Genomic DNA, 16,298 nt, shown 5'->3' on the forward strand with positions numbered 1-16,298 from the left:
TGTCAATAGTGTGCGGCTCTACATGTTTGGGGGTAGAGGGGATATGGGAACTCTCTGCCCCTTCCGTTCAATTTTGTGGTCAACCTTAAACTGTTTCCAAAAAATTAAGTCTATTTAAATTTTTAAAAATTAATGAAAAATAAAAAGATTAAAACATAAAAAACCAGGACTGTCCCTTTTCAAGACTGACCCTGCCAGTGATATCCCAGAGTTTTCTCTCTCTCTTTCCCTATGGAAAACTCTCCCCCACACCCACCTCCAAACCCTCATTTTGACCCTTGGAATCTATCAAAATGGTGGTCAAAGAATTAAGCACCTTTGTCTCACAATTCACTTCATCAGCCCCCTAAAGAGAAGATTGTCCATTAAATGGAAAATAATTTGCATTTTCAGCACAAAGGCTGCTTACTTCCTGGTGGGCTTCCAGCCTCTCCTGAGTTGTGCCATTCCTCTCAAGAGCCACAGACATTTTAAAGGTTCTGTGTGAAGTGGTCTGGGCCAGAAGGCGGGCGTGGAAAACACTAATCGGGCTAGCATTGTTCCCTTTGTCCATTTGAGCAGGGCTCAAATTTATTTCTAGAATGTCCGGGCTGACAGGCTCCATACACGGGTTTTGCCTCTTTTTCTTCAGGGAGTTAAGCTACGGAAGCCCTCCCTTTCCCAGAACCCACTGTGGCACCACCCTACAGAAGGACTGCTGCAGAGATGAATGCGCCCTGTTTCCTTCTTTACGTTAGGGCCTGCCTGGGGGAAGGTGCTTGTTGCCGATAATCTGTAACAGGTGGCGGGAATGCCAGGGAAAACAAGGCCTCCTCTGTATGGCAGTGAGTAAAAGAAATTCAGGGGCTAAAGGAGCAAAACAGGGTGAAGCAGTGGCCTCAGAGGGAGGGAAGAGTGGACCCCTCTCCCGCTTCCTCCCCCAGCCCATCCCTCACCACAATTGTTTTCCACCTTCTTCTAGGACTACTTGAAATTCCCTTAGCAGGAGGCAGAGCCTCTCTTGCCACACTAAATATAAATACTAAATGCAAATGCAATGCTAAAATGCAATATAGAATAGGCATCCAGAAAGATGGAGAAGTACTTTTCCCCATTCCTACCATGATATGCAACTAAATTGTGCAATCTGGACATAATACATAAAGATAGAAATGACTCTAAAAGATAGGGAGAAGATGAGCTAGGGGCCTCAAGACCCAAGAAACAGCACAGTAGGGAGTTCCTGGGTTTTCTTTTTGCCTCATATATCCCAGACTTATTGGTGGAAAAGCTGGCAATTCAGAAACACAGACATAAAAAGTCCCAACAAAAGCCTGCTCTCTCTAACCAAAGCACCAGAAAAGAGGCAGCCTAGCAAGGCAGAAAACTTTAGAAAAGAACTGCTTTACTCCAGGTAAACAGCTCAAACAAACAAACAAACAGTCTATGGTCCCACCCCACCCCCACCCACAAAGGCTGAGTCAGGAGGTGAGACTTCCACCCTGGTGAGACCCCTGGCCAGGGTGGCATCAAGGAAGGCTGAGTGGGGAGGAAGGACATTCATCCCAGCCACCCCCTCCCATGTCAGCGGATCTGAACTTCTACTTCCACCTAGAAGTGCCAAGGCAACATTTTCCTTCCCTCCCCTCACCCATCACCTGGGATGGTAAAAGAGGAAGACTAGTGGAGAGTTAGGACTTTCACTACCACCCCAGTGGTGGTGAGGCCACCTCCCCCAAGTACCACTGGCAGCCTCATGGGGAGCAATTAAGGAGGCACTCCTGCCTCTCCCACCCTGAGTGGTCCAGTAGGGAGCCAGCACTCTCACCCCCACCCAACAGTAACAAGGAGGCAGCACCCACCTAATGGAGGCCAAGCAGAAAGCCTGCGCTTCTAACTTACCTGGTAGGAGGAAGCTGCAACCCCCTCCTCCCTCTGCTGAAGCAGTGTTGGTACAGACCCAAAACAGATTTAAATAAGATCCAGAGTCTCATAACAGAAAACTAAAAATGATCACAAATCAAAAGTCACTCAACATACCAAGAACCAGGAAGATTTCAATCTGGGTGAGATAAAAGGATGGGCGACTTGTCCAAAATCTCCAGAGAGTTATTGCCAGAGCGAGGACCGGAACCCACAGCTCCTGACCCCCAGGCCATTGCTTTTGGAAAACAGTAAAGAAATTAATGGCTAAGTTTTCACATGGTCTCCTTTAAGTAGAAAGAAAAGTGTCCGAGTCTTAAGACATCAAGTGGACCATTAGTAGGTCAGGTCAGCATGAATTTGAGGAAAGAATCTGCAAAATCATGAAGAAGGAACCTGGATTTCGAGAACTAAGAGGTAAGGCCGTGGAACTTTTGGATGAGGGATTAGGCCCTCTCCAGAAACCTGGTCTAAAGTGGAAAATAGTTATATAAAAGGTGATACAGTTCTAATGCAAATAGCTAGAAAAGCTTTCCTTCTGATTTTTGGGTGAGGCAGACACAAAGCTTTGGAAAGTGGTTGCTGAGGTCTCCCCCACCTCCACACTCAAATATGACCACCTGTCTCCTGAGTGTGGGGCAGTACCGTCATCAGAAAGTTGCTATATACAAATCAGGATAAGAGCGGAGAACTCTTTAGCTCAGAAAAACAGAGTGGAAGCAGAATGTCCATACCAAAGAAATGATCGTTGGAGGTTAGGGGACAGACCTGAAAGACTGCCTCTGCAGTCTTGCCCCATCCATTTCACTGTCCATTTCACACAAGATGGTTTGGCATCTATCATGACGCCGGCCTTTGGGGAGAAGAGAATACATGGGTACTGCACTGTCATTGAATATAGTTTTTGTAATTGAAGTCCTTTTCATTATATTTTTAAACATTATTGATTTTTTCATCCTTTTTTAATTTTGAGGGTTCTATTTTTTCTGTTGTGTTTTACATGATTCTAGAGGTCAATGTAATAGGCATGATGAAGAAATAAAATAATAAGAATTCCAGGAAGCAATATTTCATGAATGAAAATGTGGAATTTCTAAGAATAATAATCATAACAACAATGGCAACATACAAAACTACATATACTCTAAGTGCCTTCTTAAAAACTATAACTACCCATATATCTATCTATCTTCAGGTAAACACGAAGCCTGGAAGTCAATACCCAGAGACACTAATTGGATTCCAGGGACTCTCAGCCCTATCATATCCTCTCTTTACATAATATTTTATAATGCCCATTAATCTTCTTGAAATGACAGTTGTAGGTAGTATGTCCTGCTTATACAAATAATTTTTTAAAAATCAATATATAACTTACCTACAATGTAAGGATAAATAAAAGGAAAATAGTTTATAGTTTTAATTGTATTTAAACATATAAACTTTTATGGTATACTTACATTAGAAAATAACATCGTCCCCATAAATTTCTAAAACGACTCCTAAGGAATGATACTGGCACCTCTAATATCATTGTGTTTTTTTAAAAGATTTCCAGAGACTGAGATTATGATTTCTAAATTTTCTTTTTGTAGAAAATATTTGCCTTCATAAATTCATGTCTATGGCTTTTATAATCAGAAGGTGTTGGGGGTGCCTGTCATGTGATCATGGTGTGTTCAATACAAGGGGAAGGGAAATTCTCAAGAACGCAACTTACCTCAAATGAATAAGCTTTCCCAATCCCATCTCCTGCTCCAGTGATCACTGCAAAAAGCAGAAATGACTTTAAAGAACAGAATTCATCTTTAAAATGCTCTTTCTCACCAGCTACGGTGTTTGCAGGCTTACTGCCTAGGACACAGAATTTCAAAGCAGCACCCTTCTGCTATACAGCCCTACTCCACTCAGCTCTGGAGCTCCCAGCCCTGACTCCCCTCATCAAATGTTCCAAATGAAGCTGCCTTTTTTTTTTTTTTTTTTGGAGGGGTTGGTAAGGCTGTGGAAGATAGCCTCCAAAATGAAACAAAGAACCTCAGCCAGGTAACATTTCATTAGGACCCCAAACAATGTACCCTATTATCTCTCTACCCACACACCCAACTATCACGTAAGGACATTTCAAGTTTCCTCCTAAAAGTCGAGTGTTTCCCTCTTCCCATGCCACCCTCACAGGACAGTAGCACTCCAAGTCCACGGGAGATAAGGAGCTTAACAAAGAGAAAAACACAGAAATGCCAAAAGGGGATACAGTGACGTAAAGGGACCTGAAGAATCTGCAGTCAGTGTATCAGTCAGATTGACCTAGTCCTTTTATATCCAACACTAACACCTATTTTACGACTGAGCTCTAGGATAAACCCCATTCAAGCGACTGTCACAATTGGAAATTGGACTGCAATTCAGTATTTATGTATCTGCAATTTACCTTTGCATAGCAATCAGAGGGTACACTTTCCCAAAGTGTGACTAAAACATACATTTAGCTTATTGGAGAGTAAGAGCCAAGCTGTACAAGCTTCCAGAAACACACTGGCAGAGTGCTCTCATTTTCTTTTTTTTTTTTTTAAGATTTTATTTATTAGTTGTTTGAGAGAGAGAGAGAGAGTGTGAGCAGGGGGAGGAGCAGAAGGAGAGGGATAAGCAGCCTCCTCGCTGAGTGTGGAGCCCGACTCACTGCTCGATCTCATGATCCTGAGATCCTGGCCTGAGCTGAAATCAAGAGTCAGACGCTTAACCTACTGAACCACCCAAGTGCCCCAGAGTACTCTCATTTTCATAACTGCTAATAGTTTTACTTGTTCACTTGGGTCCTTTCAGGTAAATCCATGCATATTACCTGTTCCTCTTGGTACAGGTGCTATGCTCAGGGTTATCTTCTGTCTCACTTTCCCCTCCCTTATGGGAATCTTCAAAATCACCCAATATAGGGTCCATACTATAGTTAAGATAATAACATCAGGGGCGCCTGGATGGCTCAGTCGTTAAGTGTCTGCCTTCGGCTCAGGACGTGATCCTTGGAGTTCTGGGATCGAGCCCCACATCAGGCTCCTCCGCTGGGAGCCTGCTTCTTCCTCTCCCACATTCCCTGCTTGTGTTCCCTTTCTCGCTGGCTGTTTCTCTCTCTGTCAAATAAATAAATAAAATCTTTTAAAAAAAAAAGATAATAACATCATAAATGGCTGGTTTTTATTGAGTGCTTACTTTTTTTTTTTTTTAAGATTTTATTTATTCATTTGACAGAGAGAGAAACAGCCAGCGAGAGAGGGAACACAAGCAGGGGAGTGGGAGAGGAAGAAGCAGGCTCATAGCAGAGGAGCCTGATGTGGGGCTCGATCCCAGAACGCTGGGATCACACCCTGAGCTGAAGGCAGACGCTTAACCGCTGTGCCACCCAGGTGCCCCTGAGTGCTTACTTTCTGCCATGTACGGTTTGAAGTGTTTTAGATGCATCTTCTCATTCAATATTCAAAACAAGCTCATAATGCAGGGACCATTGCTTTCCTTAGTTTATATAAGAGGAAGCTGACAGAGAGAAAGTAACTCAATCAAGGTCACATTGCTAAAAATAATGACAACAGGGTTTGAAACCTGGCTATCTGACTTTGGGACCACAATTCTATAAAGATACGCCAGTGACATAATTTCCTAATCAACGACAGAGTTCTGAGAAGTTGAATGTTTTTGTCTTTAATAATTGGATTTTCTTCTGGCTCCCCACCAGAAATATATGCTCCTCCAGAGATCAACCTATGCTCAGAGACATTGTAATCTTGCTAGTGATAACTCTATTCAATATTGACTCAAAGAAGAGGTTAAGATTATGTGTATTTAATGTGAGTTAACAAATACTCTTGTCTCTGGCCCCATGTGAACTTCTTTGGAGTGTGTGTTTTCGGAAGGGTTTTGCCTTACACTGATGAGCAGCCATTGTACGGAGTTCTAAGAACCACCCCACCCCCTCCAAGTGTGTGGACATTTGGGTCTGCGTGGGGCAGGATATTTGGATCCAGAACACTCAAGTGCAAGCTATTTACCAAGTTTTCTGGAGATACTGCCCCAAGATTGAAGGAGTGTTCACACACACACACACACACACACACACACACACACACACTTCAAATGTAACATGCAACAGTTAAAAACCCATTTTTCATTCCAAACAATTTTCAGATGGCAATTTTTTAAATATCTGCTATAGTTGCCAGCTTTAGCAAGTAAAGATACAGCATGCCCAGCTAAATTTGAATTTCAAGTAAACAACAAATAATTTTTTCGTATAAGTATGTCCCACATAATATTTGGGATGTCATAGACTAAAAAATTATTCCTTATTTATCCAAAATTTCAAATTTAACTCAGTATCCTGTATTTTATCTGGAAGCCCTATAAGGTTGTTTATAATCTCTCCTAGTTAGCCTGCCATGGTACTTTTAAAGCTGTTTAAATTCTCTGGTTTTTTTTTTCAAGTCACTGGATTTCTTGGATTTCTTCACGTAACCTCAGCACTTCATTCAAAGAGATGCCGACACCATAGTCTCATGTTTTTCACCTTAAATCTAGTCATCAGGCTGAAACTCTGTGTGGTAGTTCCAGAAGATAGAACCATTGGTAGGCAGTGATTAATCTACTTGGGACACAAACCAGACCCGGATTCCATCTAACCATCTTGAACATGTGTTCCTATAAGGACTTTGTTACCTTGATTTTGTAATACCCTCATTTCATGAAAGGGTTCAGAGAAATTCTTTTAAATAAAGTGAAGTAAAATTATTTGTACTTCGGAATTTTGAAATACCCTTCCACAAAATGGCAGTACCCTGAGCCTTCAAAAATCTGGAGAAAAGGATGCAGAAATTTCTGCAGTACTTATTATTTGTGTCACAAGAAACTCCAAAAAGGAGAAAACCCAAGTAATAAGGATGAGAGGACAAGCACAGAGGCAAGAATTGGGTGGCATTCTTCCAGTTAATTCTTCTCATGCCCCGTAGCTTGTCTTTTAGACAATTCCAGTTTCACTCATGCTTTCCAGGCAGCTAAATAAAAGTCACCCAAAGGAATTACACCTTTGCTCTCAAAAGGAAAAGATGCAATTTATCTTTCAAGATATACATAATAATAAGACATAACGAGAAACAAGAGATGGAAAGCTGTCTTTACCTGCCCATTGTCCCATTGACTTCAAGAAAGACTTTGGCAAAACTTTCCAGAAGTGCCGGAAAATACATCTGGAGAATCTCACACACTTCACCAGGTACACCAGGCACACCAGCAGCCCTACAAAAATGAAGAACTGTTCCAGAGCCACCCCCATGACTGCACTGGACCAGTTTCAGACATGGCCTGGCCCCTCCACAGACCTCCGGGGGCGTGGCTGCTCTGGAGGCGGGTCAGTCACCCTTTGGAGTCACCAACTGCATTCCACCGTGTAGAGACATTTAGATTAGAGTAACTTCTTTACACAATCCTCTGATTCACAGGCTTTGGAATAAAGTATTCTTTCTAATATTCTTACAGTGCCTTCAGGCTTTTGTGACCATGGGGGAGCTGGTAAAGAAGAAAAAGGAAGACATGAAGAAAGATAAAGCCTGGACAAAGAAAAAATGGCTGTGCAGGGTTCTTTCCCTAAATTTGGAAGCTATAAAGGATGCTAAGAAGGATGCAAAATCCTGTAAGTCATGCATTTATTTACTAAACAAATACTTATTGACTGTCTACCAGGTAGCATTGCTGTTCAAGGGTTTGGGAATACTTAATAGTAAACAAGACCATGTCACTGCCTTGGTGAAGATGAGTTTCTAGTAGGGGAGACAGACAATATGCCAATAAATAAGATAATGTCATATATCAGTCCCCTGAAAAAGTGTTATTGAGTAATCTGTTCAAGTGGCTCATGGTCAATTACTTTAAAGAGTGTGTTCAGGAGGGGGAAAAATGCTGGAGGAGTAGGGGAACCCTATTTCAACCAGTCCCCTGAATTGAGCTGAAAATTTACCAGACCATTCTGAACACCCACAAAATCATCCTGAGGTGTAAGAAGATATATTCGGATCTCTACAAACAGAACATCTCCGGCAGTTGGTCTCGAGGTATGAAGTGGGGAGCTGAGATTCTGTAGGCAGATAGTGGAAGATAAACAGAAGGGGGAGGGAGCCTCTGTGCTCTTGCGCCGGGAAGGCAAAAACCTCCTGTGCTAAGGACAGGGCACAGACTCAGAGACCTGTAGTGGGAGGGAAAGAACTTTAGGGAAGCCCCCCAGGCTGAAATCTGGAGCTATGGGGCACGCACAAACAGGGGGACAGCTGGTGGTTTTAGAAGCACAAAGGGCAGAGACATGCCCGGCCCTGGGAGCAAAGGCTGGGAGAGCTGCTGTGGGGCACACAGCCCAGGAGATTGAGGGTTTTAGCAGCACAGACAGAAAGGGAGACAGTGTAGCCTGGAGAGATCAGTGAAGAGCAGACTGCGATCTCTCTGTTCTGAGACAGAGGTTTGGATATGGTCACTTCTGCTCTGACTCTCAGAAGAGACATGGAAAGCCGCCAGAGAACAAAAGCCCCCAAAACCGGTTTTCACTGAGCCCATTCCGCCCCCCCCCCAAACAAGAAGTAGGGCAATTCTGCCCCAGCAGGGTTGCCTGAGAAATAGGGCAGCAGGCCCCTCCCCCAGAAGACAGGCTGGAAGAACAAGAGGCCCACAACCCTAAGGTCCCCATAAAACAGGTGCATCTTGCTTGGGTTGTGATCAATAATTTGGACTCTGTACATTCCTTCAACCACCCCTCAACAGAATCCCCCCACAAAGGAAAGAAGCAGAGACTGTGGCCTCTGCCGCAGACCTAATGGATATGGATATAACCAAGATGTTAGAAATAGACTTCAGAGTAACAATTATCAAGGTGATATCTAGGCTTGAGAAAAATATTAACAACAATATAGAATCTCTAAGAGCAGAACTGAGATCTAATCAGGTCAAACTTAAAAATGCTATGAATGAAATGCAGTCTAAACTGGATATTCTGACTGCTGGAGTAAATAAGGCAGAAGAACGAATTAGTGAGTTAGAGGATAAGATGATAGAAAAGAAGGAAACCAAGGCAGCACGGGAAAAACAAAGTAAAAGCCAAGGAATCAAACTGAGAGAAATTAGTGACTCAATGAAACATTCCAGTATCAGAATTATTGGAATGCCTGAGGGGGTAGAGAAAGAGAGAAGTCTAGAAGATATATTTGAGCAAATCATAGCTGAGAACTTCCCTAATCTGGGGAAGGAAACAAGCATTTGTGTCCAAGAGACAGAGAGGACCCCTCCCAAGATCAATGAGAAGAGAACAATGCCACGATATATAATAGTACAATTTGCAAATCTTAAATCCAAGGAAACAATCCTGAAAGCAGCAAGGGGGAAGAGATTTCTTAGGTACAGAGGGAGGACCATCAGAATAGCATCAGACCTGTCCACAGAGACCTGGCAAGCCAGAAAGGGCTGGCAAGACATATTCAGGGTACTAAATGAGAAGAACATGCAGCCAAGGATATTTTATCCAGCAAGGCTGTCATTCAGAATGGATGGAGAGATAAGGAGCTTCCAAGACCAGCAGAAACGGAAAAAATATGTGATGACCAAGTCAGCCCTTCAAGAAATATTAAGGGGGGTTCTATAAAAGGAGAAAGACCCCAGGAGTGATACAGAACAGAAATTTACAAAGACAATCTATAGAAACAAGGACTTCACAGGCAACATGATGACATTAAAATAATATCTTTCAATAATCACTCTCAACATGAATGGCCTAAAGGCTCCCATAAATGCCACAGGGTTGCAGATTGGATAAAAAGACATGACCCAACCATATTCTGTCTACAAGAGACACATTTTGAACCTAAAGATACATCCAGACTGAAAGTGAAGGGATGGAGAACCATTTTTCATGCCAACGGATCTCAAAAGAAAGCTGGGGTAGCCATTCTTATATCAGAGAGATTAGATTTTAAGCTAAAGACTGTAGTTAGAGATACAGAAAGACACTATATCATTCTTAAAGGGTCTATCCAACAAAAGGATCTAACAATTATAAATATCTATGCCCCCAACATAGGAGCAGCCAACCACATAAGCCAACTGTTAACCAAAATAAAGAGACATATTGATAATAATATGTTAATAGTAGGGGACTTCAACACTCCACTCTCAGCAATAGACAGATCATCTAAGCAGAAAATCAGCAAAGAAACAAGAACTTTGAATGACACACTGGACCAGATGGACCTCATAGATATACACAGAACATTCCACCCTAAAACAACAGAATAGCCAATCTTTTCTAACACACATGGAACTTTCTCCAGAATAGACCATACCGTGGGTCACAAAACTGGTCTCAACTGATACCAAAAGACTGAGATTATTTCCTGCATATTCTCAGACCACAGTGCTTTGAAACTGGGACTCAATCACAAGAAAAAAATTTGAAAAAAACTCAACACTTGGAAGCTAAGGACCATCCTGCTTAAGAATGTTTGGGTCAACCGGGAAATTAAAGAAGAACTTAAGCAATTTATGGAAACCAATAAGAATGAAAGCACAGCCTCCTTTCCTGATTAAAACTCTTCAGAGTGTAGGGACAGGGGGTACATTCCTCAATTTCATAAAAACCATCAATGAAAAACCCACAGTGAATATCATTCTCAATGGGGAAAAGCTGTGAGCCTTTTCCTTAATATCAGGAACATGACAAGGATGCCCACTCTTGCCACTGGTTCAACATAGTACTAGAAGTCCTAGCATCAGCAATCAGACAACCAAAAGAAATAAAATGTATTCAAATTGGAAAAGAAGAAGTCAAACTTTCTCTCTTTGCAGATGACAAGGTACTTTATGTGGAAAACCCAAAAGACTCCACCCCTAAATTACTAGAACTCATACAGCAACTCAGGAATGTGGCAAGATACAAAATCAATGCACAGAAATCAGTTGCTTTCCTATACACTGACAATGTAACTATAGAAAGAGAAATTAGGGAATTGATTCCATTTACAATAGCACCAAAAACCATAAGATATCTTGTAATAAACCTAACCAAAGAGGTAAAAGCTCTATACTTCTGATATTATCTCCAAATGTCAAAACCTGCTCCTCTTGCAGACTTCCTATCTCAGGTAATGGCAAATCTAATCTTCCAGTTGTTCAGGTTAGAAATCTTGGAGCTATCCGTGGCTTCTCTCTTTCTTTCACATACTGCAGCCAGCCTGTCTCCTACTGACAGATGATTGGATTTATATTCAGTTTTAGATTATGCTGAACAATACTGCTGTGGATATTCTTGTATTTCTACTGTGTCACAGATGTGCAAGTTCCTCTCTTTCTCTCTCTCTGTCTCTCTCTCTCTCTGCCTCTGTCTGTCTGTCACACACACACACACACACACACACACACACAATTGTTGGGTCCTACATGTTATACAACTTCAGTTCTACTAGTGTTTTAGTCAGGTCCACTCAGAAGATAACATACCACACAGCAATTTAGACAGGTGACGAGGTTGTGGAATACAGGTGAGGTTCAGTGGGGTTGAGTCCAGAGCCGATGACCAAGAAAGAATTCTTGAGGCGTCTTTGGTGCAAAATGGTGGTTTATTAAAGCACGGGGACAGGACCCACGGGCAGAAAGAGCTGCTGCCCCGGGGTTGTGAGGAATGGCCCATTATATACCCTCAAGTTGGGAGGGGGTTAGGGATAGCATAATCTCTAATGAATTTTGGAAGCAAGGACCTTGAGGGGGCTAGCTGTTGTTGGGAAAGGGTCATTTATTACTGTCTAATAAAACCTGAGTCATGAGACCCTTCAGATGTATATCGGTGGGCCATATGCTTGGGGGATGATTGCCAATACGTATCTTGGGGGGGGATTAGAGATAAAGGAAGTTTCCAAAGGAATTTTTATACATTAAAGTAGACTTACAGGGGCGCCTGGGTGGCACAGCGGTCAAGCGTCTGCCTTCGGCTCAGGGCGTGATCCCGGTGTTACGGGATTGAGCCCCACATCAGGCTCCTCCGCTATGAGCCTGCTTCTCCCTCTCCCACTCCCCCTGCTTGTGTTCCCTCTCTCGCTGGCTGTCTCTATCTCTGTCAAATAAATAAATAAAATCTTTAAAAAAAAAAAAGTAGACTTACAGGATCTTGGTGGAGGGGAGGGGGTCAGGCTAGGACTGCCTTTTGCCCTTAGCAAAGTATTAACATTGAGGCAGCTGAATTCCTAAAGGAATGTCACCATGCCTGTTTCAAGGACTTGTCAATGGGCTGTAGGTAGTAAGGACTGTTTCTTTGTCCTTTAGGGCAGCCAAGAGTGCCTGAGGAATGTCACATACATCCCATGAGGGGGCGGTGTTTGCAGGGTGTCACTTCTGCTTTGTCCTCAGCTTGCCTTCCGTTCCCTCATCATTTCCCCTCTGAACAATTATGACCCTTAAATCTTTAAGGTTGTTGAAGGTGGAAGGTCTCATCTTCTGTAACTTCTTCCTGCTGAATAGGGGCGTAGAGATGCCAAACAACATTCTCCAGTCTCAAAGAGGTAACAAAGATAGATGCTAGGTGGTCATACCAGTGAGACACAGAACATGTCCACGATGGTTTTAAATTTGGAAAGTTGGCTGAGTTGGTAATGGTTTTAATAATGCATCCATGCATCCAGGCAAAACCCAGAGTACAGTGGCTTATCCAGCAAGGAGGAAGCTATAGACACAGGTTAAGTTGCAGAGCCATTGGGGGTCCCAGCCAGGAGCCAGTCATCTAATACTGGGCCTCCTTGAACTGCAGTCAGGATTTCAAGGGCTACTTGGTTTTGGAGGGCCATACATGCAATGATCAGACCCATATTTGATTGGGAAGTTATGGCTTGATAATAATCCCTTTTTTTTTTTTCAAATTGCACCATGAGCATGGAAGACCAGGGAAATATATATGAAGTCAGTATAAACATTTTTAAGGCTTTTGCCAATTGCAAAGCACAGGTGGGCGCTATTAATTCTGTTTTGGGGGCAGACATGTTGTTAACAGGGCTTTGCCCTCAACGGTCCCGAGTCAGACCTGACTATAGCATATCCAGTTTTTCTTACCCCTTTTTTCCATGAAACTATTACCATTGGTGAACCAATTTCCTCTGTATTTTCAACAGAGACATCTTAAATCTGGTTGACTAGAATAAACAAGATCAATAACCTCTAGGGTTATGCTCTATAGAAGTACAATGGTCAGGTCCAGGCTTAAGGGTAGCTGGGTTTAAAGTTTTACAGGTTTTAAGTATTATTTCAGGTGCACCTATAAGCATAGCCTGGTATTTAATATGTCGGCTTCCCATCACCCATTGGTGGCTTTTGTTCTTGGAACTGATGTGAAGTCATTACAGTAAGGGACTGCCCCACAGTGAGCTTTGAGGCTCCCTTTTACCAGGAGAGCTATTATCTGCTCGGCTAAACCCTCTCCTTATGATTGTACATTCAGAGAGGTGGCTTCTAGGATAAATTAACTATGCCAGATGAAAGCATTAAGAAGCCTTCTTTGTTTGAGGTCTAGCCTTAATATCTTAACAAGGAATCACTGGCGCGTGGGGGGAAGACTTGTCAAGAGATAAAGGCGTCCCCAAGTCATCATCCAGTCCAGTCACAAGGAAAGTGGGGTCATCCATTATCTCCACAAGCCCATAGTTAACCCTATGGAGTGGGGTATGCTCTGGCTTTTAGGGAATGATTTCATCATCCCAGCCACATAGAATTGGTCAAGGTGATAGCCAAGTTATACGATCATTGGGGAATTAATCCCATTTCCCAGTTGTTCAAATAATTAATTATATGCCCATGGGTCCTGTTATTAGTCCCATAGAATAAAAAGCATGAAGATTATCTATACATGAGCTATTGTATAGGAATAGAAAAAGCTATTTCTCTTAAGTTTCCCTTAAGTTGTCTAGCTTAAGCAAACATTTAGGGACAATCAGATCTAGAATTTAACATCCACAAAGATGGGTTATTTAAACATAATTTTTCTCTCTAAAATAACCCTCATTTCCAGAGATAGCCAAATCAGGACTAATTTGTTTGCAAAACAAGCCAGTTTTAACAAACTTGGCCTAATTATTTACATAAATTCAGCAAGAATAGTGACTGATCGTATAGATCTCTTAGAATCTGCTTTGCTGGAACTTTTATAAGGAATCTCTAGGTTGAACTTTTAGTAGCCTCTCCAGGCCAGAAGCCAAGACAAGTACTTGCCATCAGATATGCCTGTAATACCTGTAGATTTGGGCGGATTCCTCTCCACGAGGTCCCCAAAGTATCCTGAGGTTCCTGCACCTGCCAGGAAGTGACATTCTTTACTCACCTGGTGAGGCTGCTGGGAACTCTGTAAGCAAGGTATCAGGCCATTTCCAGGGGGCTTTATGGCTCCAGGTTTCGTAAAGTCAATCTTAGTTCCTGAAAGCTGTTTGGTCATATCTGAGTCTATGCATGTCTCTCAAACATGACATTCCAGTCAGAGCCTTATGGTAAAATAACCAATGTTTCTAATGGTGTCCTGTTACAAGGAGAACAATACTTATTGAACTTATGCAAATGATTATGATTGCCATGGTAGAAAGAATACTTGCTGAGACCTTTTTAATTTCAAAGGGTTCAGGTAGAGAGAAAAGTTAAATGCTTTAATTTGCTTTATTCTTATTTCTGTATATCACTGATGTCTTAAGAGAAAGTTTCCTCAATCTGGAAGAGCAAACATTAGAGAACCAGTAATGTTTTAAGCAAGAGTCACCACACTATAATCTTTTAGTTAATTTAGTCCCATGTTACTAATTCTTGTTTAGTTTGAACGCAGCTTTAGTTAATTCTGGAAATTCTTACCCATTTCAGTTTTAGGATTCCATAAAGATATCAAAAACCTGTATCTGTCCTTAAAGTCCTTTATATGAACTTCCTTGAAGATGAAACTCATTTTGGAAGAGAATAAGAACAATTACAAATAACAAAAACACAGAATGGACATGGTTAGTAACTGATGAGTTTACAGAATAGCTGGCAAGGAAGTCAGGTTACTTCCGTAACACACAACACTTCGATAGCCAGAAAAGAGTGATGACGACCTTATATTAAAACATTAAAACTTTAGGAATTGCATATTATCTCTAGAATAGTTACCGCATTTACCCAAATGTAACCTAAGGCTTATCACTTGTTTAACAGTGCTTCCAGAGTAACTCAGCACACCAAAGAAAAAGGTCTATTGAGTTAAAGAGACTTCATTTACAATTTAAATCTTGGTAAAATTTGTTAAAACCTTAAAATTATAGCACAAGCCTGAATCGGATTACAGATCACTACTAAACTCTATTTTTATTTAACCAAGGTGACAATATGAGATTTGAAGGCAAATATGTAGGGTTCTATAGTTGTCAGCAAAACTTAGCTTAATACGGAGAAGTTTTAACTAAGTAATTGAAGACCTGTTAATGACAAAACATAGAAACTTTGTTTTCTGGGCAAAGAGAAAACTGTTTCCATTTTCTTATCCAGAGCAGATGAACAATTCAAGAAACCTTTGTCTTTCTAAACAGAGAAAACAGACATAGATTTTATACCACTGTATCTTAAAAATCCATTCATTTCACACTTAGTCAGTTCTGACCACACCTAAAATTCCTTCTACAACTTTCTTTTGCATTCAGATTTTATCCCATGCCGTTTTTCCATAAAACCATCTTATTTAGGACAAAATTACCTTCTTTTACCTTCAGCAAAAATGCATTCCCATTCCTTACACTTCTTAAGTATCTCTTACTTTTCTACATACAGAGTTGCTTCCCTTATTTCCATCAGCCTTCATTACATTTAGTAGTTTTGCTTTTTTTTTTTTTTTTTTAGAAATCTTAGTCTCCAGTGAAAACTAAGTAGTAACCAACTGTGAACTGTTACGCCAGAATTCCTTAGATGGCAAATTTATAAATCAGTTAAGCACAAAACATGTTAACCACCAGATTTAAATATCCTTAGTTTTTTGCAATAAGTAGTCAAAAGCACAAACCTACATCCAGCACTCAATGCTTCAGCACTGTATCTTATTTTAAAAGGACCTAGATGTCCAATGAATTCAATCCCATTTACCACCCAAGCAATAAAGATTCAGGTTACCAAAGACTTTGAAAGCTATTTTAACAATTACTCATGAAAACTTTGATGAGACAGGCAATTAACCATCATTTTAGTCATATTTTTACTAACAACTCACAACGGAGGTAACACAAGTTTGTTTGACCTTCAGTAAACCTTGATAGAATAAAAGTTTTACATTTAGTGCTGATAACTTTAAAGACGGGTCTATCTTAATTAAACCAACAAACTTGACTTAGTTTAAATAC

General features: G+C 41.3%; 1 protein-coding gene across 1 annotated transcript in view; it reads right to left on the minus strand.

The window, feature by feature from the left end:
* The window catches only part of HSD17B3 (hydroxysteroid 17-beta dehydrogenase 3), a 37,130-nt gene extending 29,914 nt beyond the window's left edge, over positions 1-7,216 (minus strand). Inside the window, exons 1-2 of the mRNA XM_045780842.2 lie at positions 7,063-7,216; positions 3,623-3,669 (exon numbers count right to left, since the gene is read on the minus strand). Coding sequence (XP_045636798.2) covers positions 3,623-3,669; positions 7,063-7,216 — 201 coding nt within the window. The remainder of the gene's footprint in view (positions 1-3,622; positions 3,670-7,062) is intronic.
* Between the last annotated feature and the right edge of the window lie 9,082 nt (positions 7,217-16,298).

This window comes from Ursus americanus, chromosome 34, assembly GCF_024610735.1.
Source record: "Ursus americanus isolate L20-20 chromosome 34, mUrsAme1.1.p, whole genome shotgun sequence".
NCBI lineage: Eukaryota > Metazoa > Chordata > Mammalia > Carnivora > Ursidae > Ursus > Ursus americanus.